This window comes from Myotis lucifugus, unplaced genomic scaffold (assembly GCF_000147115.1).
Source record: "Myotis lucifugus unplaced genomic scaffold, Myoluc2.0 scaffold_465, whole genome shotgun sequence".
Taxonomy (NCBI): domain Eukaryota; kingdom Metazoa; phylum Chordata; class Mammalia; order Chiroptera; family Vespertilionidae; genus Myotis; species Myotis lucifugus.
In genome coordinates this window covers 276959-298639 of record NW_005871513.1, presented here as the reverse complement: position 1 = coordinate 298639, position 21681 = coordinate 276959, and the positions used below count along the sequence as shown (strand labels likewise).

Below are 21681 nucleotides of genomic sequence, written 5' to 3'. Positions count from 1 at the left end.
TATGCCCATCACCACCTTCAACAATTATCAACTCTGCCCTTCTTATTTCATTACTTCACCTTGTTGACCTTGAACACAGTACATAGTTCCCAAACTTCTTTGACCACTGAACTCTTTTTCAGGATCCTGCAGAAAAATTCTCTGGGAAAAGCTGCCCTAAGTGAAACGGATCTGTCTTCTGAGCTCCCATCACTTTTAGCTCAAACCATTGAGCCCTGAAAGTCCAGAAATCAGTCTCCATTGACTTAACATTCCATTCTCCAAGTCACCTATTTCACTTTACATAGGAAGCACCTTGTAAAACCTGTTTGCAGTCAACGCTCCACGCTCCACGGGGTGATGATAGCTTCAAGGTAACCTTCACTGTGGATCCCAGAGCTGGACTTTGTCACCTCATTAGACTGTCAGCCGGGTTTTCATTTGTTTTGGCGGGGTGGGGGAAGATTCTCTTTAAACTTTGAAGTAATTTCACATTTACAGAAAAGTTACAGAAATAATAACATGAAATCTCATACCCTACACCCAGATTCCCCAATTTGTTAACATTTGACCACATGTACTTTATTATTCTATGCATTACATACGTGTCCACACACGCGCGCGCGTGCACACACACACACACACACACACACACACACAATGTGCCTAGGCATTTATTCACCTCCTGCCCCAAATGATTTGAGAATAAGTTGCAGATATCATGCCCACTTACCTCAAGTACTTCATGTTTATTTCTGAAGAACAAAAACATTCATTTTTATAAGCAGAGTACGATAATAGAAGTCAGGAAGTTCATGTTGACATAATATTATTACCTAACATATAGACCTTATTCAAGTTTTGCCATTGTCCCAATGTCCTTTATAGGACAAACACACAAGAAGATATTTTTTTCTGGTCCAGGATCGCATAGTACATTTAGTGTAATTGTCCTGAAGGAGCTAAGAAAAAAATGCTTCTTGAATACGTCATCTGTATAAAGTAATTGTTTTTTTTTAGAAAGGAAGCCTGGCTGTAACCTAGAGGATAAATTCCTTTAAAATTGGTGTTTTTATAAATTCAGCAACGGCCTGAAGACTACAGGAAATCAGTATCAGAAGTTCATTAGGTGGAACAGACAAAAGGGGATGAATTTGCAGGCCCGATAAGGCACCCGTGTGAAGCTCTGGGGCTCTTTGGGGTGTCCCAGCACTGAGATAGAAGACATCCAAACTTCATTATGTCACTGCTATCTTCAGAGGAAGCTTGAGAAGTGGGGGGAAGCTCTCAGTGCCTGGGTGAAAATCCCCAGAATTCCATTCCTCTATTTCAGGGATGTGTAGGGTTTTGAATTTTCAGTTCATCATCACATTTGCTTTAAAATGATGTAGGACAATGATATGCCAACAACATGGGCACTCTGCCTGAGAAATGAGGTCAAGCCTGAAAGGAAGCAAGCAGGCAAGTGAGTACTTGAATTTAACAACAGAATTCAGTCCTCAGTATTCTACTCTAAGGAATCTGATGCTACTACCCATCAGGAGTTGCATCTATTGGCAGTCACTATCTCTGAAGGTGACACCAGCAGGGAGTATCAAAAACCTGTCCTCCCAAATGCCCTCTTCTTGGTTTTCCATCAAGAACCCATTAGGAATACCAAGCATTGAATGACATGTGCAAGATGTAGTTAAACACGTCTAGAGGCAGAACACTCAGATATCAGAAGTGTTCTCTCTGGAGTGGTGCAAATTCAAAGTAGCAGAGACCTTGGGAATCAGGCTGTCCACTGCTTTTTCACATTTCATGTTTGGTAGAGGAACTTTCCCACACATAGCCTTACAGAGAACCCCAACACATCTAGCACAGAAAGCAAGAAGGCTGTGGCAGAGAGGAACCTGGAGCTCCATTAGGGCCCCACTAAGAGGTGCAAGCTGTGAGCTGCATGAAAAACTCCAGCTGGCACCGTTCGCCGGCTAGTGTCACAGATTTTCAGTTATGAACAGGACAATTTTCCCGCAGACGGCGGTGGTATCTTAAAGGGACGCCCTTTGAAACTTTGCATAAAAGCCTCCATGTGCTGACTGACTACAGGGCCGAGCTCCATCCAGCTCCATCCACGCAACACCCTGCAGTCCGTGCTTCCCAACCTGTTCCCTGCCCTGATGCTTAGAAGATGCTAATTGTAACGTTCAGGTAAAGAGAGGAAGTGCAAACGGCACCTGGCCCTGGGGCTGCAGGCGGGCTGAGGTCAGTGACCCTGACACACAGGCTGGGAAGCACTGCTGAGACTCTGCTGAGGAACACAATTTGAAACCTACTGATGTACTGACGAGTCCACTTGTGTTTTGCAGGTGGGGGACGTGCGGATCAGAGAGGGTGAGGGACCTACCCAAGGCCACAAAACCTAAAAGTGAATGGAGCCCAAGTCTCCCACCGTTTATGCCATTGTGTGCACGTTGCAAATCTTTAATTTTCCCATTTCTGCTGGATAAAACAGGATCAGGTACTGCTACATAATTTTTAAAAAAGGGCATTTTCCCAAGGTAAAGGTCAAGAAGGCAAAGAAGGGAAAAATGTATGCTTCTCTGTACCTAGACTTGGCACTTCCACACCCCAGTGATCGAACAGCTCAAGGCACAGGAAGGTGATCATATTGAACCAACTAGATACCAGCAACGGATTTTTAAAATTCAAGTTTTATTACTTATTTTTTGGCACCATAGTAAATAATTCATAGAGCAGGTCACTTCAACAGTACCAGGGAACCTCCTCAAAACACCCCATTCCCCACACATGACATTTAAGGAGGAAGAGATAGTGGCCGCTGCCTCTGCAGTACGAAAGGCAGTAAATCTTTCAAATCTCGACTCTTATCTGAAAAGCCAGGCTTTGGATTTTTATAGTGGGTTTAGTCAGGCAAATTTATCATCATTCATTAGTCAGAACAAGCAAAAAATAATAATAATAATAATAAAGCAGTTCTCAATTCTTAACATCTCTGTTTAACCCCTGTCATTGCTTGTGGATGCTCAGCTCATGCATACTGTGGCCAGCTCCATCGGTCCATCTTCATTCAAACTGAAAACCAGACACACACAGAAGGCACCTGCCCTGGCTCACGCATCCCTTGTCACCCAGGCACTGGATTCCAATTGAGAGGGCAAACAGTGCTTCTTGGTTTAATACAACACCTGGCAGGGCCTAATCCCAGACACTGGGCTGTCCGCGATGCCACTTAGGACTAAGTCCATCCCTACATCAGGCATTTCCTCTGAATTTCTAATTACTTCACAAGCCGAGAAAGGCAAAGCAACCACAACTCAGACTCATATGTAAGGATTCGGGCCTCAACTACTACAGGACTCTTGGAAGTAGTGGGCTCACTTCAGCTCAGAGCGAAATGCTTAGGTACTACCGACTTTCTGAAAGATTCGAGACAGAGAGGTAATAAAACAGTGGCATCAAGTGCTAAACACCTCAAAATGTTTGCAAAAGTGAAAAGGCCAAATCCATTTCTTCTGTCATGTGGATCCTTGAGGAGTCATCAGTGGCCCATGAAAACCTTTCCTAGTCACAAGGCATAAATATATAAAAATACATATAGGTAGGTTTCTAACTCTGACAGTGCTCTCTCAAACACAGCTATGTTCAGTTGCTTTATTATTGCGCCTCTGCAACAGAACGGTGACGGTGGGTGACGGAGTGACATCAGGAACGCCAGAAGGAGGAAGTCAGAAAGCCCTTGGGGACAGGAATCTCCTTGCGCTGCAAACATTTCTGGTCAGGGAAAGATGAAGAAAACAGAATGACTTTCTGATAACACTGCTTCCAACACGTAACAACTGGAAGGAGCTCTGAGGGACAGGAAGCTCAGGTCCCACAGGACGGAGCTCAAAGGAAAAGGCACAGGACTGCGGTTGTGTAGGAGACTTCCGCTTCTGAACGAAGTGCCGCCCAGGACAAACGCTATGCGATTATTCTGCCTGTCCCTCTCGTCTCCCATGGCCGGGCCCATCTTTCGATATCGCTGGTTTCCCAGCGGGGCTCCTGGAACTGGAAGGTAGCAGGCTGTGTTGGCAGACCTACCGGAGCTCTAAGTTATCTGTCAACATTATCTGCTTAGAAATGTTGGCACTTAGAAATATGAGAGGAGTCTGGCTGAAAGTTCAGTCTGTTCTCGTGGAGAAAAGTGAGCAGCACACTCACCATCTCCCCTGACCTGAATCTGGGCCCGACTGGTGTGGCTCAGTGGTTGAGCATCGGCCTATGAACCAGGAGGTCACAGTTCAATTCCTGGTCAGGGCACAGGCCCAGGTTTCGGCTGGAGTCAGGGGTGTGCAGGAGGCAGCCAACCAATGATTCTCTCTCATCATTGATGTTTCTCTCTCTCTCTCTCTTCCTCTTCCTTCCTCTCTAAAATAAAATAAAAAATTTTTAAAGAAAAGAACCTTGGCCAACATGCCAAAATGTACTGGTGAGACAAGACTCGTAAGACAGGTTTTATTCATCTCTTAGGGCAGCTTCCCCATGGGCAGCATGGACAATGACATGCAGGAAGGAGAAATGGCAGTCTTTAAGGCTCTGGGGAAATTATGGACAAACAAGTAGAGTTTGGAAAAACCAAGAGGAAAAGACTGCAATCAGAGAGCCTGGAGCCCAAGACCGGTCAGGCATAGGCTCATTCGAGGCCAACAACGGCTTGGGATGTGTGGGTTCAGGGCATCTCACCTCCAAGAACTGCTTGAGGCGTATGAAGGAACCCATCTGTCCTGAGCTTGTAATGGCTTCAATCCTGCAGGAACAGGAAGAAGACACGTGGTGAGTGACACCCATTTCTTGGAAAGGAGCTAGGGGAAGGGCGCGATCAAATGACTCACGAAGATGTCTTCTAGACCAGCGGTCGCCAACCTTTCAGACCTCGCGGACCACCGGTTGGCGACCACTGGTCTAGACTAAGGATGCTGTCGCTCTTCCAAATGGTCTCAACCTTCTTTTCAAACAAGGGGGTAAAGGAGAGAAAGCACTCCTCCTTCCCAAGGCCGTTGTGATTGGGTGGGATGGGGCTGTCAGGGCCCTTCCCCCATTTGAAATGCCATGAGGTGAGAGGAATGAGAAGGGAACCTAAAGCAGATCTCCACACCAGAGTCAAGCAAACTGACAACTGACTTATTGAGGGGGTTTGACTCCTTGGTTTAATGAAAAACTGCATGTAATCACCATCCCAGATTACCTGGAGGGGGTGGGGGAGTAGGGGGGGTGAAAAATGGTGGAAAAGAATAGAGTTTAAAACAATGTCAGGTATCTGAATCCAAGATCTTCCTATTCGTTTTTTCATTTATCAACGAGAGAGACTCTTATTAATAGTTCAGCCCGGCTGGCATGGCTCAGTGGTTGAGCATCGACCTATGAACCAGGAGGTCACGGTTCGATTCCCAGTCAGGACACATGCCAGGGTTGCAGGCTTGATCCCCATTGGGGGGGAGGGAGGGCGTGCAGGAGGCAGCCAATCAATGATTCGCTCTCAACACTGATGTTTCTATCTCTCCCTCCCTCTCCCTTCCTCTCTGAAATCACTAAAAAGATACTTTTAAAAAAATGTTTATTCAGATATCAAAGAGGATTGGAGTAGGGGATGTCACACTTAATGCAGGTGTTTTTAACCAAGTCAAACCAGCATGTAACAGCGCCCAAGGGTATCTGATGTCCTCAGTTCTACCTTCCGAATCCCTGGTGTCTGCTCAACAAGGCTAATACCTGGGGAAGTAGTCCTCTTTGATGAGAAGCATCATCTTCCAGAACTGGGCCTGATACTGCTTCATGAGGGCATTCCCACACACCTAGGGGGAAAGACAGGCAAAGAATGAAAGCTCACACTCGCCCGAGAGATCCGGAAACCACCATCAGCCCTGGCCTTTCACTCCTGTCCAGAACTTCAGCCACAGAATGGCACCGGGCTAGCAACCAAGGGAATAAATGGAAAAATACAACTTTCTTCTGAAGCATTTCTCTCTATATGCCAATACCTACATTTAACCAGCCTGCCAGGTATTAATATGAACCAAACTCAATTAACTAGTCTTCTTTGATTTACTGTACTGAAAATAAGCCTTTCTAAAGGGCTGGCATACCCCCAACCGTAGTAAGCAGAGGATACAGAATCCCACCGTGTTCTCAATGATTCAGGGTCACTGTTCACGTACTGTGACTAGAGGAGCTTTAAGGTGATTAGAAACTATTGGCATTTTAAGGCCAAATGGCCCCAGATTTATGGCACGTGCTGTCTTTCTTTAAGCAGTGTCTCCTTTCAACAGAAACCCTTACCCTTACATCATAGTGGTGGCCTCTTATAAGCGACTCTAGAGAGCCTTCTGGATGGGGGAGACACCTGACTCAAGCTGTTTAATTATATTTTCTGTGCTGAGAATTATGAATCGCAATGATGGGATACCAGTCCCCCCTAACTGCGGCTGGCGAGCCACATGCGGCTCTTTGGCCCCTTGAGTGTGGCTCTTCCATAAAATACCGACTTCTGTGCATGGGCCACAAAGTTTCAATCGCACTGTATGTGCGCGCCCGCACGTGGTATTTTGTGGAAGAGCCACACTCAAGGGGCCAAAGAGCCACATGTGGCTCGCCAGCCGCAGTTTGCCGACCACTGGTATCCTGCCCTTGGTCCTGGGAGTCACTTTTCTATCCCTAAAACAAATTCCCCTTTTCACTTATGCTGGGATACACAGTTTTCCATTCTCTACAATGAGAAGACAAGTACAGCGGGAAGAAAAAGCAAAAGCTAGGCTTGTCGTAGGACTCAAGGAAAATCTGACACTAGACCCATGCTGTTCACCATCACCCCCGTGTCTGTATTGCTTCCCCACTCGCGTCACAGAGGCCCAAGGCTGCTTCGACCACTGATAACTGCACTGTGTACCTCCAAGAAGTCAAAGAGGAGGGTGGCTGTCACGTCCGACAGGGGCTCCATGTTCAGTATCTGTGCCAACCAGCGCCAGCCATGGTTTAAGCCATGAGGGTGAACCTGGGAGGAGAGAAGCGTGGTCATGATCTGATCTCACTTTATTCAGAGCTACACTCCCAATGCTATCATCCAGCCATGACCTAGTGGACATGAGCCCCACATCTCTAACCCAAGCACATGCAGCAGGATAGAAACCACCAAAGCCAAATGAACTCTGTTTTGTTTTGTTTAATATGCTTTTTTTATATTGATTTCAGAGAGGAAGGGAGAGGGAGAGAGAGAGAAACATCAATGATGAGAGAGAATCATTGATCAGCTGCATCCTGCATGCCACCTACTGGGGATCGAGCCCGAAATCCAGGCATATGCCCTTGACCAGAATCAAACCCGCGACCCTTCAGTCCGCAGGCTGACGCTCTATCCACTGAGACAAACCGGCTAGGGCTGAATTCTGTTTTTAAATGTTCCAACACTCTGAAGCCCACACATTCTTTACAGGATCCCTTTAATACAAATCTGTCAGCTTCAATTTCAGGAATTCCATATACCAACAGTCACCCTAATCGACACTTATTATTTTGCTACCTTAGCGAAGAACCTGGGACAGAGCAGGTGCACAATAAAAACTTCTTGGGCTGCCCTAGCTCAGTGATGGAGAACCTTTTGAGCTCGGCGTGTCAGCATTTTGAAAAACCCTAACTTAACTCTGGTGCTGTGTCACATATAGAAATTTTTTGATATTTGCAACCATAGTAAAACAAAGATTTATATTTTTGATATTTATTTTATGTATTTAAATGACATTTAACAAAGAAAAATCAACCAAAAAAATGAGTTCGCGTGTCACCTCTGACACGCATGTCATAGGTTCGCCATCACTGCCCTAGCTGGTTTGGCTCAGTGGAAAGAGCGTCGGCCCGTAGACTGAAGGGTCCCAGGTTCGATTCCGGTGAAGGGCATATACCCTGGTTGCAGGCATATCCCCAGTAGGGGGTGTGCAGGAGGCAGCTGATCGATGTTTCTCTCATCGATGTCTCTAACTCTCTATCCCTCACCCTTCCTCTCTGTAAAAAAATCAATAAAATATATTAAATAAAACAAAAAACTTCTTGGGTTCAATTAACTCAGACCCTTTTCTCTTTAGGTTCCCAAGTCCATTGGCTTCTCCATGTTGCTAATTGTGCCTCTGGGACTGGCTGGGCAGCTCAACTGGCTCGAGTGTCGTCCCGATACATCAGGGCTGCAGGTTTAATCCCTGGTCAGGGCACATGCAGCAACCAATGACTGTATGAATGCACGGAGCAACAAACTGATGTTTCTTTCTCTTTCTCCCTTCCTCTCTCTCTAAAATTAAAACACACACACAAAAGAGACTGAGCTGGCAGGTCAAACCTTGGACCCCAGCTGTGGCTCTGTCGCTGTCAAGTGTGTATCACCATGGCTTGCTAAACCTCCATCTGTCCATTTAAATCTAACCATAAAGCTCAATTTACAACCGACTACTGTCTGGTAGACTCTTTTTTAAAAATATGTTTTTATTGATTTCAGACAAAGAGGAAAGGAAAGGGGGAGGAGGAGAGAGAGAGAGAAAAAGAGAGAGAGAAAGAAAGAGAGAGAGAGAGAGAGAGACATCGATTGGTTGCCTCCAATACACATCCCAACCAGAGATTGAACCTGCAACCTGGGTATGTGCCCTGACCGGTAATCAAATCAGTGACTTTCCAGGGCATGGGACGCTCAATAATCACACCAACCAACTGAGCCACACCAGCCAGGGCTGGTGACTCTTTTATGAACTGGTTACTAATAATCAACATCAACTTCTCTAAAGAAGACACATGAAGCGGTGGTATACTTGAACTCAGCACGTAACTGGAGGCCCTCTCTGAAGGCCAGTATTTCCTGCAGACAGAACACCGACTAAGGACCGACCTCGCATTCTCGGCAGTAAGCCTTTCCTACTACCTCCTGTCGAGTTCCATACGGCCACCGGAGCTGGATGATGGCAGCATAGAGACGCATCATCCCGGACATCCGTTTCAGAAAGTTGTCCTGCTGCTCCACCTTGGAATCCTTCACTTGGTAGCCAAGCATTCTAAGTGGGAGGAAAAAATCAGTGTGACAAGGTCAAAATGAGAGTGACAGAGCAGAGATTACGTTTCATGGCTAAAAGTAACAACATATTATTAATACATTATTGCACATTAATGCATTTGTAGAAGAGGTTGTTTACAAAGCACTCACATCCACATCAAATCTGTACATCATATAAGTCCTGTGAGGTGAACTCACAGGTCATCATATCATTTACAAATAAGGAAAATGACACCCAAAGAGGTAAAATTATTTACCCATTTTGCAAAGTTATTCAATGACAAAGCAGGGATAAAATTCCAAAACTCCTGGACTCTAGATCCATTATTCTTTCCACTAAACTATATTGATTATTGGCACCTAAATCCACAAATTCCAATAACTGTCCAGTTTGCATGAAAAACATTGTATTTTCTGATATAACATTCAAGACGCATAAAAGCTGTGAGGAGGAATATAAATTCTACAAGTATTTTACTTCACGAATCGCCCTAGGGCTAGTCAGGAGACCGGCCTCACCTTTGATAGTCTTCCAAAGCCATTCCCTCCCTGAAAGCCGGGTAGAAAGGGACAGAGTACGGACAATTCTTGTGCAGATGAGCCAGGATGAGGTCCCCCACCCGCGGGTGCAGCTCCCAGATCCCGGACGCCACGACGGCGATGGGGAACGCAGCTTCATGGTGAGAGGCCACCTCCTCCTCTCCTTGTTTCTGGCGACAGAGATGGGGACGGCGTTAACATCGCGAATGGCTACGCGCTGCGCACCAGCCTCGTCTTCCCGCACTCGGGCAATAAGGTTTCTCACCACAAACTTCTCTGCCAGTTTGTACTGGACAAAGTCCAGGCCCTGGGGGTTCAGGGTGACGGACACAGAGCGCCCACCAGACTGAACAGGTTTTCCAGAGAGCAGGTTGTGGATCTTGTCAAAGATCTCCTTCAGCTTGGAGCCTGGGTACGAAAGAGATAAAGTGACTTAAATCAACCTATGTTTTAGAAGGAATCTACGTAAACCCAGCTGTGCAGCCCTACAGAAGTTCACAGCCTACGAACAAAATACTGATGCAGAAAAATGCATGACAATCAAAACTCATGTGGGGGAATGCAAAAAGGACACAAGACATACTATTCATAGGAACCCCTCATTTGGGAATGAACTAATTCTGAAACTGACACATCAAACAGAGGGATAAACAGTGTGGAGATAAGTGTTATTACAGATCCCACCGCCTGTGGTTGACGTGCCTACAGGAGCCACTGCATCTCGAGGGAAAACCTTCCAGAGCATCTCCCCAGCTCACAATCCCCCCGCTTCGCCGCACCCGCCTTCCTCCACCCTCAGACACAAAGTGGGTTCCTAGTAGCTGCGTTTGTATGAGAGCCTGTGTGCCCCACCCCGACATGGGCTACAGGTAGAGTTGTCAGGCTGAGCCGATCGATCAGCCAACTGACAGAGTCCGTTCCTGACGTGCCCCAGCAACGCGTACACTCGTAAGCAGTGGGACCTTGCAACTGCCACGTGGACCAAAGAACAGCCGTCTACAAACTACGCATAGAGATGCACAGAGAAGAAGAGAGGAGAGAGAACAGGGTCCTGAAGTCTCTAGCCTGAGACCTAGCTTCATTCCTGCCATGAGGTCCTCCAACACGTGCAAGCAAAGTTTAAATTAGCACAGCATTGCCCTAGCTGGATTGGCTCAGTGGATAAAGGGTCGGCCTGTGGACTAAAGGGTCCTGGGTTCGATTCCAGTGAAGGGCATGTACTTCGGTTGCAGACTCCTCCCCGGCCTGAGCCCTGGTGGGGGCTCGTGCAGGAGGCAACCAATTGATGTTTTTTTCTCTCACATCGATATTTCTGTCTTTTCCTCTCTCTAAAAATCAATGGAAAAATATCCTCAGGCGAGGATTAAATTAGCACAGCATCACCAGCTTAGAAATACCCTGCCATGGTCCTAATTACTTTAAGAATGTTCCCCTTATTAGATGTGGAGAATGAAACAGAGGAGGCAGTCAGAGGGGTGCCTTCCAGGTTCCAGCTAAGGTGACTGAATAGACAATGGTGCTACTGATTACTCAGCACAAAGAGGAGAAAAACAGGCATAAGGAAATGACAAGCTCGGACCTCACCACATTGCACCTGAGGTCTCTGAGAGCCATCCACGCAGATGTCCCGCAGGAGCTGGTCCTAGAGAATCTGAAGCTCAGAGGAACTGGGTGAGTCGGAGGTAGACTTGGGAGTCATTCATCAGCACATGGATAGTAATGCTGGAAGCCATGGAGAGATGGAGGAGAAGTGAGGGTGAGAGCAGACCCCTAGGGAACACCTACTACTGAGGTGAGGGCAGGAGACCAAGGAACCAAAGGCGAGAGGCAGGAGGAGAGCCTGGAAACTAACGCTCCATGGAAGCCAAAGGAGTCGCGTTTCACAAAGGGAAAATCAATGGCGCCAAACGGAGCCGCGAGGAAGACCAGAAAATCCTCAAAGGTGTAGAATCAAAGGAAATGTATTTTAGGGTGTGAGTGACTCATGCATGTTTAAAAGAAAAGGAGCCTGTAACAAGGGAGTAATTTCGCATAAAACAGGAGGGGAAAGCCATGAACGATGCTGCAAAGCCCTGAAGGAGATGGGAGGGGATGGGAATAAGGCAGAGGGTCAGCACGGTTCAGGACACCGCCTCCTCTGAAACAGGAGCCTGAGAGGTAAGTACAGCTGTGCACAGGTGCAGGCGGCATCGCAGGCTCTCACACCTGTCGTCTCGATTTCCTGATGAAAGAGGAGGCAAGGCAGTCGGTCGCCTTAGGAGTAAAGGCTGCGGCTAAGCCTGCGGGGGGAGTGGTGGAGGTGTGGGATGGCTGTCGAGCCACCTCTCCCCGCTGCTTGCTATCAAAGGTCAAGGCACTTTAAATTCCAGAAAGTGATACGTATTTATTTATTTATACCTTGCCCTGTTCCAGAAAGAATTTCAGGCAGCGATGTGATAGGTAAGTCCCATCATATACCATCTCAAGGGCAGAAACGGCAACCTTCCTATGCTCTGTAGGGACCCAGTCAATCAGGGGACCTGGGAGTCCCAGCTGTCCATGCGCCCCCGCCACTCGGCAGCAGGTCTGTCATTTGGAGGCTCCACAACCAGAGCGCTTGCGATAAAACATAAACCTGTTTCTAAAGAAGAAAGGAAGACGGTCTTTCCTCTGTCTGGTTCCTACTCTCTCATCTCAGTCTCCGGAGAGAAAAGGAAGGAGTCTAAAGTGCTAGCAGGACCGGCTTCGAGTCTGGAAAAGCTGGTGCAGGACAAAAGCCAAGAATCTGAGTCATGCCCTAGGCCCCTTAGCAATACTTTCTGCAGCAACGTCCAATTTTAGGTCAGAGCCACTCTAAATAATTCACTATCAACATGCAGCTTATTATTTATTTATTTTTGGTTAATCCTCACTCAAGGATATTCTTCCATTGATTTTTAGGGAAGTGGAAGAGAGAGAAACATCGATGTAAGAGAAACACATTGATTGGTTGCCTCCTGCACGTGCCCCGACCAGGGCCTGCAATCAAGGTATTTACCGTTCACCGGAATCGAACCCGGGACCCTTTGGCCCATCGCCCATCGCTCTAGCCCAGTGATGGCGAACCTATGACACGCGTGTCAGAGGTGACACGCGAACTCATTTTTTTGGTTGATTTTTCTTTGTTAAATGGCATTTAAATATATAAAATAAATATAAGTCTTTGTTTTACTATGGTTGCAAATATAAAAAAATTTCTATATGTGACACGGCACCAGAGTTAAGTTAGGGTTTTTCAAAATGCTGACACGCCGAGCTCAAAAGGTTCGCCATCACTGCTCTAGCCATTGAGTCAAAGGGGCTAGAGCTACAGCTTATTTTTTAAAAACGAGCCACCAAACACAAAATTACCACTTTCCATGTGCTGAAGAGGAAACAAAGGAGAGCAAAATAGGAGGCGTACACCTTACATACGCCTGATCCGACTGTCAACATGCAGTCAACGTGCAGTCCGTGGGCACCTTACAGGTAAGTGGATTTGGAGTCTTAAAAATAAAACCAAGTGACGGGCCGCGTTCCTAACTCCTGTGACCAACCTGCGATGGTGGAGATCTGGCTCACGGGGATAGTGGCGGCCTTCTGGAGGTCCATCTTGATCTTTTTGACCTGCCAGGAGAGAACCGGGAGGAGACAGATCGCTTTCTGCAGAGCTGCATTAGGGAAGGTCACACGAGACACATGTACCTTTGGGGCACAAGGCTGATCAGAGAACTCTGAGGCCCGGAGAATCCCCGCTTCCACCCCTTCCTACCTGACTGTCTTTGCTGCTGGTCAGTCCCTCAAAGGCCAGCACACACTGACGGGAGGCCTCCTGCAGCTGCTGGTACCACTGCATTGTACTGTCTTGTACCTTCACCTGGAGGTCTGAGGAGTAAAAGACAGGCTCTCTTAACAGTAGCTAGTATTTACTGAACACTTAATACGAACCAGACACTGTTCTCATCACCTCATGCATGCACAACTGCTTTTACTGTCTAATCCGTGAAGCAGATACTATTATTATCTTCATTTTATACAGAAACAGACGAGGAAAGGTTAACCAATTTGCCCAGGTCACATTGCTAGGAAGCAGTAAAACCAGATTCCCATTGATCTGGCTCCAAAGCCCGCATTCTCGACCATCACACTACAGTGATTCTCTTATGTTTTAACAAGCATGTATTTTGTACATATTTATTTAAAATACTCAGTAGCAGCTATACTTGGAATAATATATCTATTAGAATGATATAGAATTTCAAGTCCTCATGGCAAGTGCTGGAGTCTGAAGTCAGGCTCCACATCAGCCGATACTCAAACGCCTTCCTGCTCCTTCGCATATTCTGAACCTTACAACAAGGATCGTACCCCAGGACACTCACCTTCGCTCCGTTTCCCTCCCGGGCCCTGGCTGGGAGCGGGGCACTCTTTGCGGACCTCTGGCCTCTGCTGCATCTGTGCCTCTTGCCGCTTCACCTGGGCCTCCTCTTCTTCCTGCCTCCTCTTGTCTTCACACGCCCTGGCGTCCGTCAGGAGGTCCCGCATTTCCTGCAGCGCGCTCTCGGCCACGGCTTGGTCCTCTGCCGTGGGAAAGCCGTTCTGTCAGGGTGAGAGGCAGAGCTTTGTGGTTATGCCTAGGCAGCCTGTGGGGCTGAGTCATACCTTACACAAGCCAATGTATTTCTAGAATTACAACTGTTGTATTAATGTCTTACCACTCATCAACATGGCGATACCTACTGCTTTCCTGTTCTCATAAAGGTAACACCAATTTACCATCAACACCACTCACCAACACTGGGCGGAAAAGCTTTTTAAACATTTGTGACAAGAGTCTACACAAAAATGATATGGTGTTTTCATTTGCATTCCATGTATTAATGGTGATTTTGAATTTATTTTCAAATGTGTTAGACAATTATATTTGTGCTTTTATACACTGTCCTGTCCTTTGCTCATCTTTCCATAGTGGGATGGAGGTAGAGTGATTTATCTTTTTCCCCCTAAATTCCTAAGTTCCTAATGATAGTTTAAAAAAGAAAAACCCTCTTAAGTCGCTGTAGAATACTAGGAAAGCAACTCATTATGCTGGAAACTGATGAGGGAAAGACTCCAATATTTGTTCTTTCTTTCTTCTATAGGCTGCACCTCAAGATAATAGTTTATGGGAAGCATTTCTTCTTGTAGTTGAATTCCAGAAAGAATGATAAACTTAGCAAAACGTAAAACATACCACCCCTAATGAATAATGGTCAGCAATGGCCACTGAGCCACTAGCTCAGCGGTTCTCAACCTGTGGGTCGCGACCCCTTTGGCGGTCGAACGACCCTTTCACAGGGGTCGCCTAAGACCATCCTGCATATCAGATATTTACATTACGATTCATAACAGTAGCAACATGACAGTTATGAAGTAGCAACGAAAATAATTTTATGGTTGGGTCACAACATGAAGAACTGTATTTAAAGGGCCAGAAGGTTGAGAACCACTGCACTAACTGAAGGCCCGCAGGGATCTTCACGATGGGAGATAAGGCTGACAGTATCTGAAGCCACGGGCTGACCTGAGTATCACAAGTGGAAAGGCCATCAGATAGCCTTTTGCACCTTTGGCATGGTGCAAAAACAGTTATACCCCCTACGAAGTTGTCATGTGCCCAAAACAATCAAACACAAATCTGAGCAAGCTCCTAGATCTGTGCTGTCCAATAAGGTAGCCATATGTTGCTATTTAGGTTTAAATTAATTTTAAAAGTGTTTTACATTACAATACAACTCTCAGGCCCTTGCTGGTTTGGCTCAGTGGATAGAGCTTTGGCCTGCAGACGAGGGGTCCCAGGTTTGATTCCAGTAAAGGCCACATGTTGCAGGCTCGATCCCCAGTAGGGGGCATGCAGAAGGCAGCCGATCAATGATTCTCATCATAGATGTTTCTCTCTCTCTCCCTCTCCCTTCCTCTCTGAAATCAATAAAAAAATATTTAAATATTTAAATAAATAAATAAATAAATAAAATGATGTCACTGCAGTGTTATGCACAATAGTGAAAATATAGAAACTTAAATGCCCACCAATAGACATGTTTTTTTTCTTTTTTGGGGTGTGTGTGTGAAATCACAGGGGCCAGCACATCCGGAGCGCAATGGATAACCCTGGCCTGGGAAAACCATCTTCGTGATCATGGTATCTCCCCTGCCAGGTAAGTACAGACATGCTTTTTTCAATACATGTTGGTATGGTTATATGTTGGAAACATCCAATTTCATCTATCCATCCAATACTTATTGACTACATACTACGTGTTAAGGCAATACTGGCATGTTTTAACAGTGCCTTCAAAACATGGATATTTTAGTAATTAGAGTAATTATGTGTTCAAAATACATTAACTGAAAAAAGCAATAAAAATTTCTGTAAGTTTTTAATATTGATAAGTATAGCAGGCATTCAATAGACATTCCTGAATGAACGAGATAAAGTATTTTGCAATCAGAAAACACACTTTTTAAACCTAAGATGAGAGACTCTATGAGCCCCATGTGGGACGGGGATGACGCACACAATCTGCAGACAGAACAGAGTCCCCTGCAGCCCCCTCACCTCTGAAGTGGTCCGAATGATCCCCGAGATGAGGCCGCACAGCTGGTTGCCTCGGCTCCGCAAGGCCAGCAGGTCCACCTTCAGGTCTCTGTGCTGGCCCACGGAGTCCAGCTGCTGGTTGAGGTGCAGCAGCTCCTCCTGCAGGGCATAGAGGCTCCGCAGGCGGACCTGGCCTTCCTCCCTCCGCAGCCGCTCCTGCTCCACCTGCTTCAGGCGCTGCTGCTCTGCCTCCCACAGCTTCAGGTTGACAATCTATAGAAAGGGCTGCCGAGTTACCTCTCTGAGGGGTTCCTGGCCTTCTCTTTCTACATCCTCAAGCTCTATGTGGGCCACATATTTTCACAGACGGACCCAGAGCAGGAAAGGGCTGCCCAGGGTCAGTCACACAGAGGCAAGAAAGGGGCCAGGTCCTCCACGACTGTTTGCCAGAACTGACTCTTCGGGAGGTTACAGCCAGACCCCGAAACCCCCACACGGGTTCTCCCAGGCTCTGACCTTGGCTCTGTGGCGATGCTCAGCTTTCAGCTTCTCTTGCTGCCCCAGGGCTTCTCTGGAGCTGAGTGAGGAATGGCAGGGAGGACCAGTCAGGGATGCTGCCTAAAATCGTCTTCTCTCTTCCTAAAACCGTCAGTTCCAGCTGACCCTCCCGACATTTCCAGTCCTACTTCAGGACTCACCTCTTCTCCATCATTTCCCTCAAGTCCTGGAATTCTTTATGATGCTTCAGTTCCTTCCGTTCATCAAAACGCTTCAGCTGTTCAGATGCCATCTCAGAGAGCGCTCGCACCTTCCTCTCCTGCTCCTCCTGCCACAGCCTCAGGCCCTCCTGCAAAGGATCAGCCCCTGCTCGCCAGAGCTGCACTACCACCTCGCTCCCTTACCCTGTGGAATACCCTCCCGTCTGTCCTTAACTCTAGCAGATGTCCCAGGACATGCAATCATCCGCGTACTTCTCCGAACCTCTGCTCGGTCACCTCTCTCCTTGGGGTGACCTTTAAACTCAGCCGCAATCTATCAAAATCCTTATCCCAATATCCTAAACTTGCGAGGTACATTTCTACCTCAATCCTTTCCTCGTGTCCTTATCTCTGCCTAGATTTCCCCCCACATCCACTTATGCCTAAGGTCCATCTTCTCAGGATAACCTTATCTTAAAACCCCAGGACACCTTCCAATTTTGGAGAAGTAAACGGAATCCAGGAAAGCCTATGCAGTTTTCCTAAAGTCACATGTAAAACAGAAGAGGATTTGAAACTGGATTTGACTTGAGAGAGCTTAGTCTGGATTGCTACATCACACTTCCTCCACAAACGAGTCAGCAGCTGCTAGCACTCAGTAGGGCAGGATGATCAGCACACAGTGGGCTTTCATAAACCCTGAGGAACTGCACCTAAATGCGGGTCACTTACTGTTCCTCTCATTCTGTGCACCAGCTCATACATTCGGATGCAGCCTTCCACCTTGATGCCCCTGGAGGACTGCAGTAACATGGGCTCTGTGTGCTGGGACTCATGTTTGCCCTGTACAGACAGAAAATGGGAAAAATTAAGCTTTTAAGATGGTATAGTTGCTGTTATCCCTTCAAGACAAAACCCGCATTCCTACTTATAAACAACAATGAAAACAAAACAAAGGAGGTTAGAACTAGTGAGCTTTTCGTGATACTGACCTTGTTCTCTTTGTTTTCCTTAAACACACACACACACACACACACACACAGCACAAGGAACAACTTATTTTCTGCTTGCTTGTTTTGATCTGCCCAGCAAATTTCTCCCCTTTTTTCTGATAGTGTCCATCTGTGCCAGGATGGTTTGGATGGAGCAACCCCAATCCACATCCTCAATTCTTTCACCTTCCTGGCCTCAGGGGCAAGCAGGTGACCAGCTAGCAAAGTCCTCTAGCCTCCTGTAGCCAGTATCCACTTCAGCAATGAGGCTCAGAGCCAAGCGAGGCCAGAGTTCATCTCTGAATTTCTCTGATGAAGCTATCTAGGAGGCATTCTCTAACCTAAGAAGGTGTGTGTCTAGTGCTACCAACAGCCATCTTGCCACATTGAGTCTTCCTGAAAAGTGAACCCAAAAAGCGTTAGGCAGAATCGAGAGGCAAAGCCCTGTGTGTTTGAGAACTGGATCAAGTTGGAAATAATGTCAAGCAGAGACATACAGTAAACAGACCATCATTGCCCTGGCCAGTGTGGCTCCCGCCCCCTCTCCCTTCCTTGCTCTCTAAAAATCAATTTAAAAAACATACACAGAGAATCCAGGGATATTTAAACGATGGAATAAAATCATTGCTACATACTTTCAAAAAAAAAACAAACATAAAACAAACAAACAAAAAACAGTCAAATGGTAGCCCTGGCTGCGTAGCTCAGTTGCTTGGAACATCATCCTGATACACCAAGGTTGCAGGTTTGATCCCTGGTCAGGGCACATACAGGAATCAACCAATGAATGCATAAGTAAGTAGAACAAGAAATCAATGTTTCTCTCCTCAAATCAATAAAACTTATAGCCCGGTGTCACTCATTTTAGGGGATCCCTTGCTGACTATCTGTTGTCTTCATATGGACTCAATACTTTCTGGCATAAAAACACATTGCCATCAATCAAACAAGCTTTCTGGTCATGTTATCCACCCACAAATTATATGTCTTTTCCAATTAGCTGAACACTTATCATGCACTGTGGTCATTAACTTTTTTAGTTTCAGATGCAACAGCCAATCTTGCACAAATTTCTTTTTCCTTCTTCACAATTTAATGGATGGAAGATTCATTGTGACCATAGATCTTAGAAATGTCAGCATACAATTTTTCCCCCTTTCCTTACTAAGCTGAGAACTTTCACCTTTTGACTTAAAGGAGGCACTTTATGGCTTCTCATTGGTACATCCAGATTGCCAACATCCCTACTCCTCCACTTTGGGGACATTATTAAGTTACTTGAACATTACAGTTACAAGAGTTACTTGAACATCAGCACTACAACACTGCAACAGCAGATCTGATCCAAGATGGCTACTCAGTGACTAATGGGCGGGTAGTGGGCACAGCATGGAGATGCTGGACAAAGGGACGATTCCTGTCCCAGGCCGGACAGATCGGGAGGCCCGGCATTCATCACGTAACTCAGAATGGTGCACAATTTAAAATCATATGAATTGTTTATTTCAGGACTTTTCCATTTAATATTTTCAGACTGTAGTTGACCGCAGTAACTGAAACCATGGAAAGCGAAACCTCAAATAAGGGAGAACTACTGTATACAGGCAAACTACTTTGAAAATATACCACTAAAAAAACCAAAACAAAACCACAAAAAAAGACCATTACCAATAACAATTTACTGGGTTTTCTTAAAGTATCTTCATTGATTTCAGAGAGGAAGAGAGAGGGAGAGACAGAAACAGCAATGATGGGCAAGAATTATTCATGGGTTGCCTTCTGCATGCCCTCTACTGGGGATGTGCCCTTGACTGGAATAGAACCCGGAACCCTTCAGTCCGTAGGCCGACGACGCTCTAGCCACTGAGGCAAATTGGCTAGGATAACAATTTACTTTGTAAGTGAGAGAAACAAACAAAGGCAGTGACAAAATGGAGCGAAAAATAGGTAAAAACTCAGACAGAACTAACGATAAGATATGTAAATCCTATGCACAGGTTAAATTTTATTCTATGCCCCCAGCAGCCAGCACAAAAAGGGAAACTTTACTAGTTAAACAGATGCAAGGTTCATGTGGAAAACAATCCAATTGCTCATGACATTAGCTACTACTCTCGGTACTAAGAATAGACGGCAATCTCTCTCTAGGTCTTCATAAGGCGAACACAGGGTGATGTGGGCAACACTGTCCCTATAAACAGCTACCAAGAAACAACCACGACTTTATGCAGGGCAAAGGCATTGTCACATGATGACATTACACAACTCAACTTTGCAACCACCCCTGTCGTCTGTCTTCAGCTGATCGAAAACCTTACCTTGGTCCCACCTGGTGTTGCTGGTGTTCCTGGGGATGCTGGTGAGAAGGCAAGGCTTCTGATGGGAGACTTGGGAACAAATGAAGGTTGGTCCAGGCCTGAAGTGGATCTAGAGGATGTTGACGTCTCAGAGGGAGACAGGTTCTCTTGTGTGTGGGGTAGGACATGATCTACCACCCATCCAGCATAAGAAGATAGCTGGGGAGTGGATACACATTCTTCTAAAACATCCTAGAGAAGAAGAAGAAGATGTGAAGCTCAACTTGCAAGTAAACTGAGATGGACTGAAGCACTTCCTGAGAACGCAGCCTCATTTCTGTGGTATTCCTGTTAAGGATGTCTAACCTGAGTATACACCAGACAGACCAATCCTGGGACTCAGCCTCTAGAATGTAAGGTATGTATTTTTTAAAATTGTCAAAGATATAAAAGACAGGGGAACGCTTTAGAATTGTTTTACATAAAAGTCTAAAGAGACAGGGCAGTAGCTAGATTACCAAAACTCCGGAACAGGAGGTATGCCTTAACTGTTCCTACATGCCCCCTCCACCTGGCGGTCTAGTACCGAACACTGCAAATACAGTGATCACGCCCCCATAAAACTTCACAGGTCCGTCCAATGTCATCTAAAACTCTGTGCGATCAAACTTTTGGCCCGGTGCATAGAGCGCCGGCTTGAGGACTGAAGGGTCCCAGGTTCGATTCTAATCAGGGGCACATGCCGGGGTTGCTGCCTCGATCCCCAGTAGGGGGCGTGCAGGAGGCAGCCGATCCATGATTCTCTCTCTTCATTGATGTTTCTCTCTCTCCCTCTTCCTTCCTCACTGAAATCAATAAAAATATATTAAAAAATAAAAAATTTAAAAGTTTGTGTGTGATTCTTCACTTGCAGCAATACGTCATATTAATCGTTCACTGCAAAATCTGCCCCTCCTAGCACAGGCAGTAACTTCACTGACCCTGGGGGCAGGGCTGCTTTGACAACAGAAACGGAGGCGCCTAGTGTGGCTGCGGGTCGCACGGAGCCTTCAGAACGAAGAGCGCCTCTGAAGGGGTGTCCCGAGCGGCTGGAATAGGCTGGGGAGAGCAGAAACCCTAGGGCAGCGTGGTGCACAAACAGGAGTCGAGAAACAAATGCGGGTGGTTAGAAAGGACCCACGGGGTGCCGGCGTAGCGGCCACAAGGGCTACAGCCGCCTCAGGATCCACTGCTCACCTCGCCCCGCAGGAGCCAGTCGCGGTGGTAGCAGAGGCGACCTTTGTCGGAGCTGCGCAGCGCCTGCAGGGTCTCCCAGCAGCGACTCTCGGACGGCATGGCCCGTGCTGCAGCCGCTCTTCAGAGATGCCGCTGGTGGAAAAACAAGCCCACGAATCAGCCGCCCCGTAAACGAGCGCTCGCTTCCGCTTCCGGGGCGTGCTCTCAGTTGTACACAGCAACACCGCCTCCGGAAGACGGTACGCCCCACTTCCGGTTCCGGGTCTCCAGTGCGCCTGCGTACCCGGAGGGCCGGGCC

At 46.7% G+C, this 21681-nt stretch overlaps 1 protein-coding gene and 1 non-coding gene across 4 annotated transcripts; both read right to left on the bottom strand.

The window, feature by feature from the left end:
- Nucleotides 1-120: 120 nt before the first annotated feature.
- GLE1 (GLE1, RNA export mediator) lies at nt 121-21569 on the bottom strand. 3 transcript variants are annotated; one of them, XM_023744471.1, is made up of 16 exons: nt 21384-21568; nt 20169-20399; nt 17591-17701; nt 16859-17007; nt 16677-16737; nt 16182-16433; nt 13966-14182; nt 13356-13468; nt 13141-13210; nt 9852-9994; nt 9566-9756; nt 8918-9047; nt 6908-7012; nt 5734-5816; nt 4708-4771; nt 121-1422 (listed from the first exon to the last, which is right to left on the bottom strand). In XM_023744471.1, the coding sequence occupies exons 1-16, from the start codon at nt 21480-21482 to the stop codon at nt 1417-1419; spliced, it is 2025 nt and encodes a 674-aa protein (XP_023600239.1). In that variant the 5' UTR covers nt 21483-21568; the 3' UTR covers nt 121-1416. The 3 variants fall into 3 exon arrangements, with proteins under 3 accessions (XP_023600239.1, XP_006103203.1, XP_023600240.1); XM_006103141.3 differs by lacking the exon at nt 121-1422 and adding an exon at nt 2657-3756; XM_023744472.1 differs by lacking the exons at nt 121-1422; nt 20169-20399 and adding an exon at nt 2657-3756 and having other exon boundaries at nt 21384-21569.
- Nucleotides 15625-15788, bottom strand: LOC111823330. The gene has a single exon (XR_002826363.1). It is a non-coding gene; the product is annotated as a U1 spliceosomal RNA (small nuclear RNA).
- Nucleotides 21570-21681: the final 112 nt, after the last annotated feature.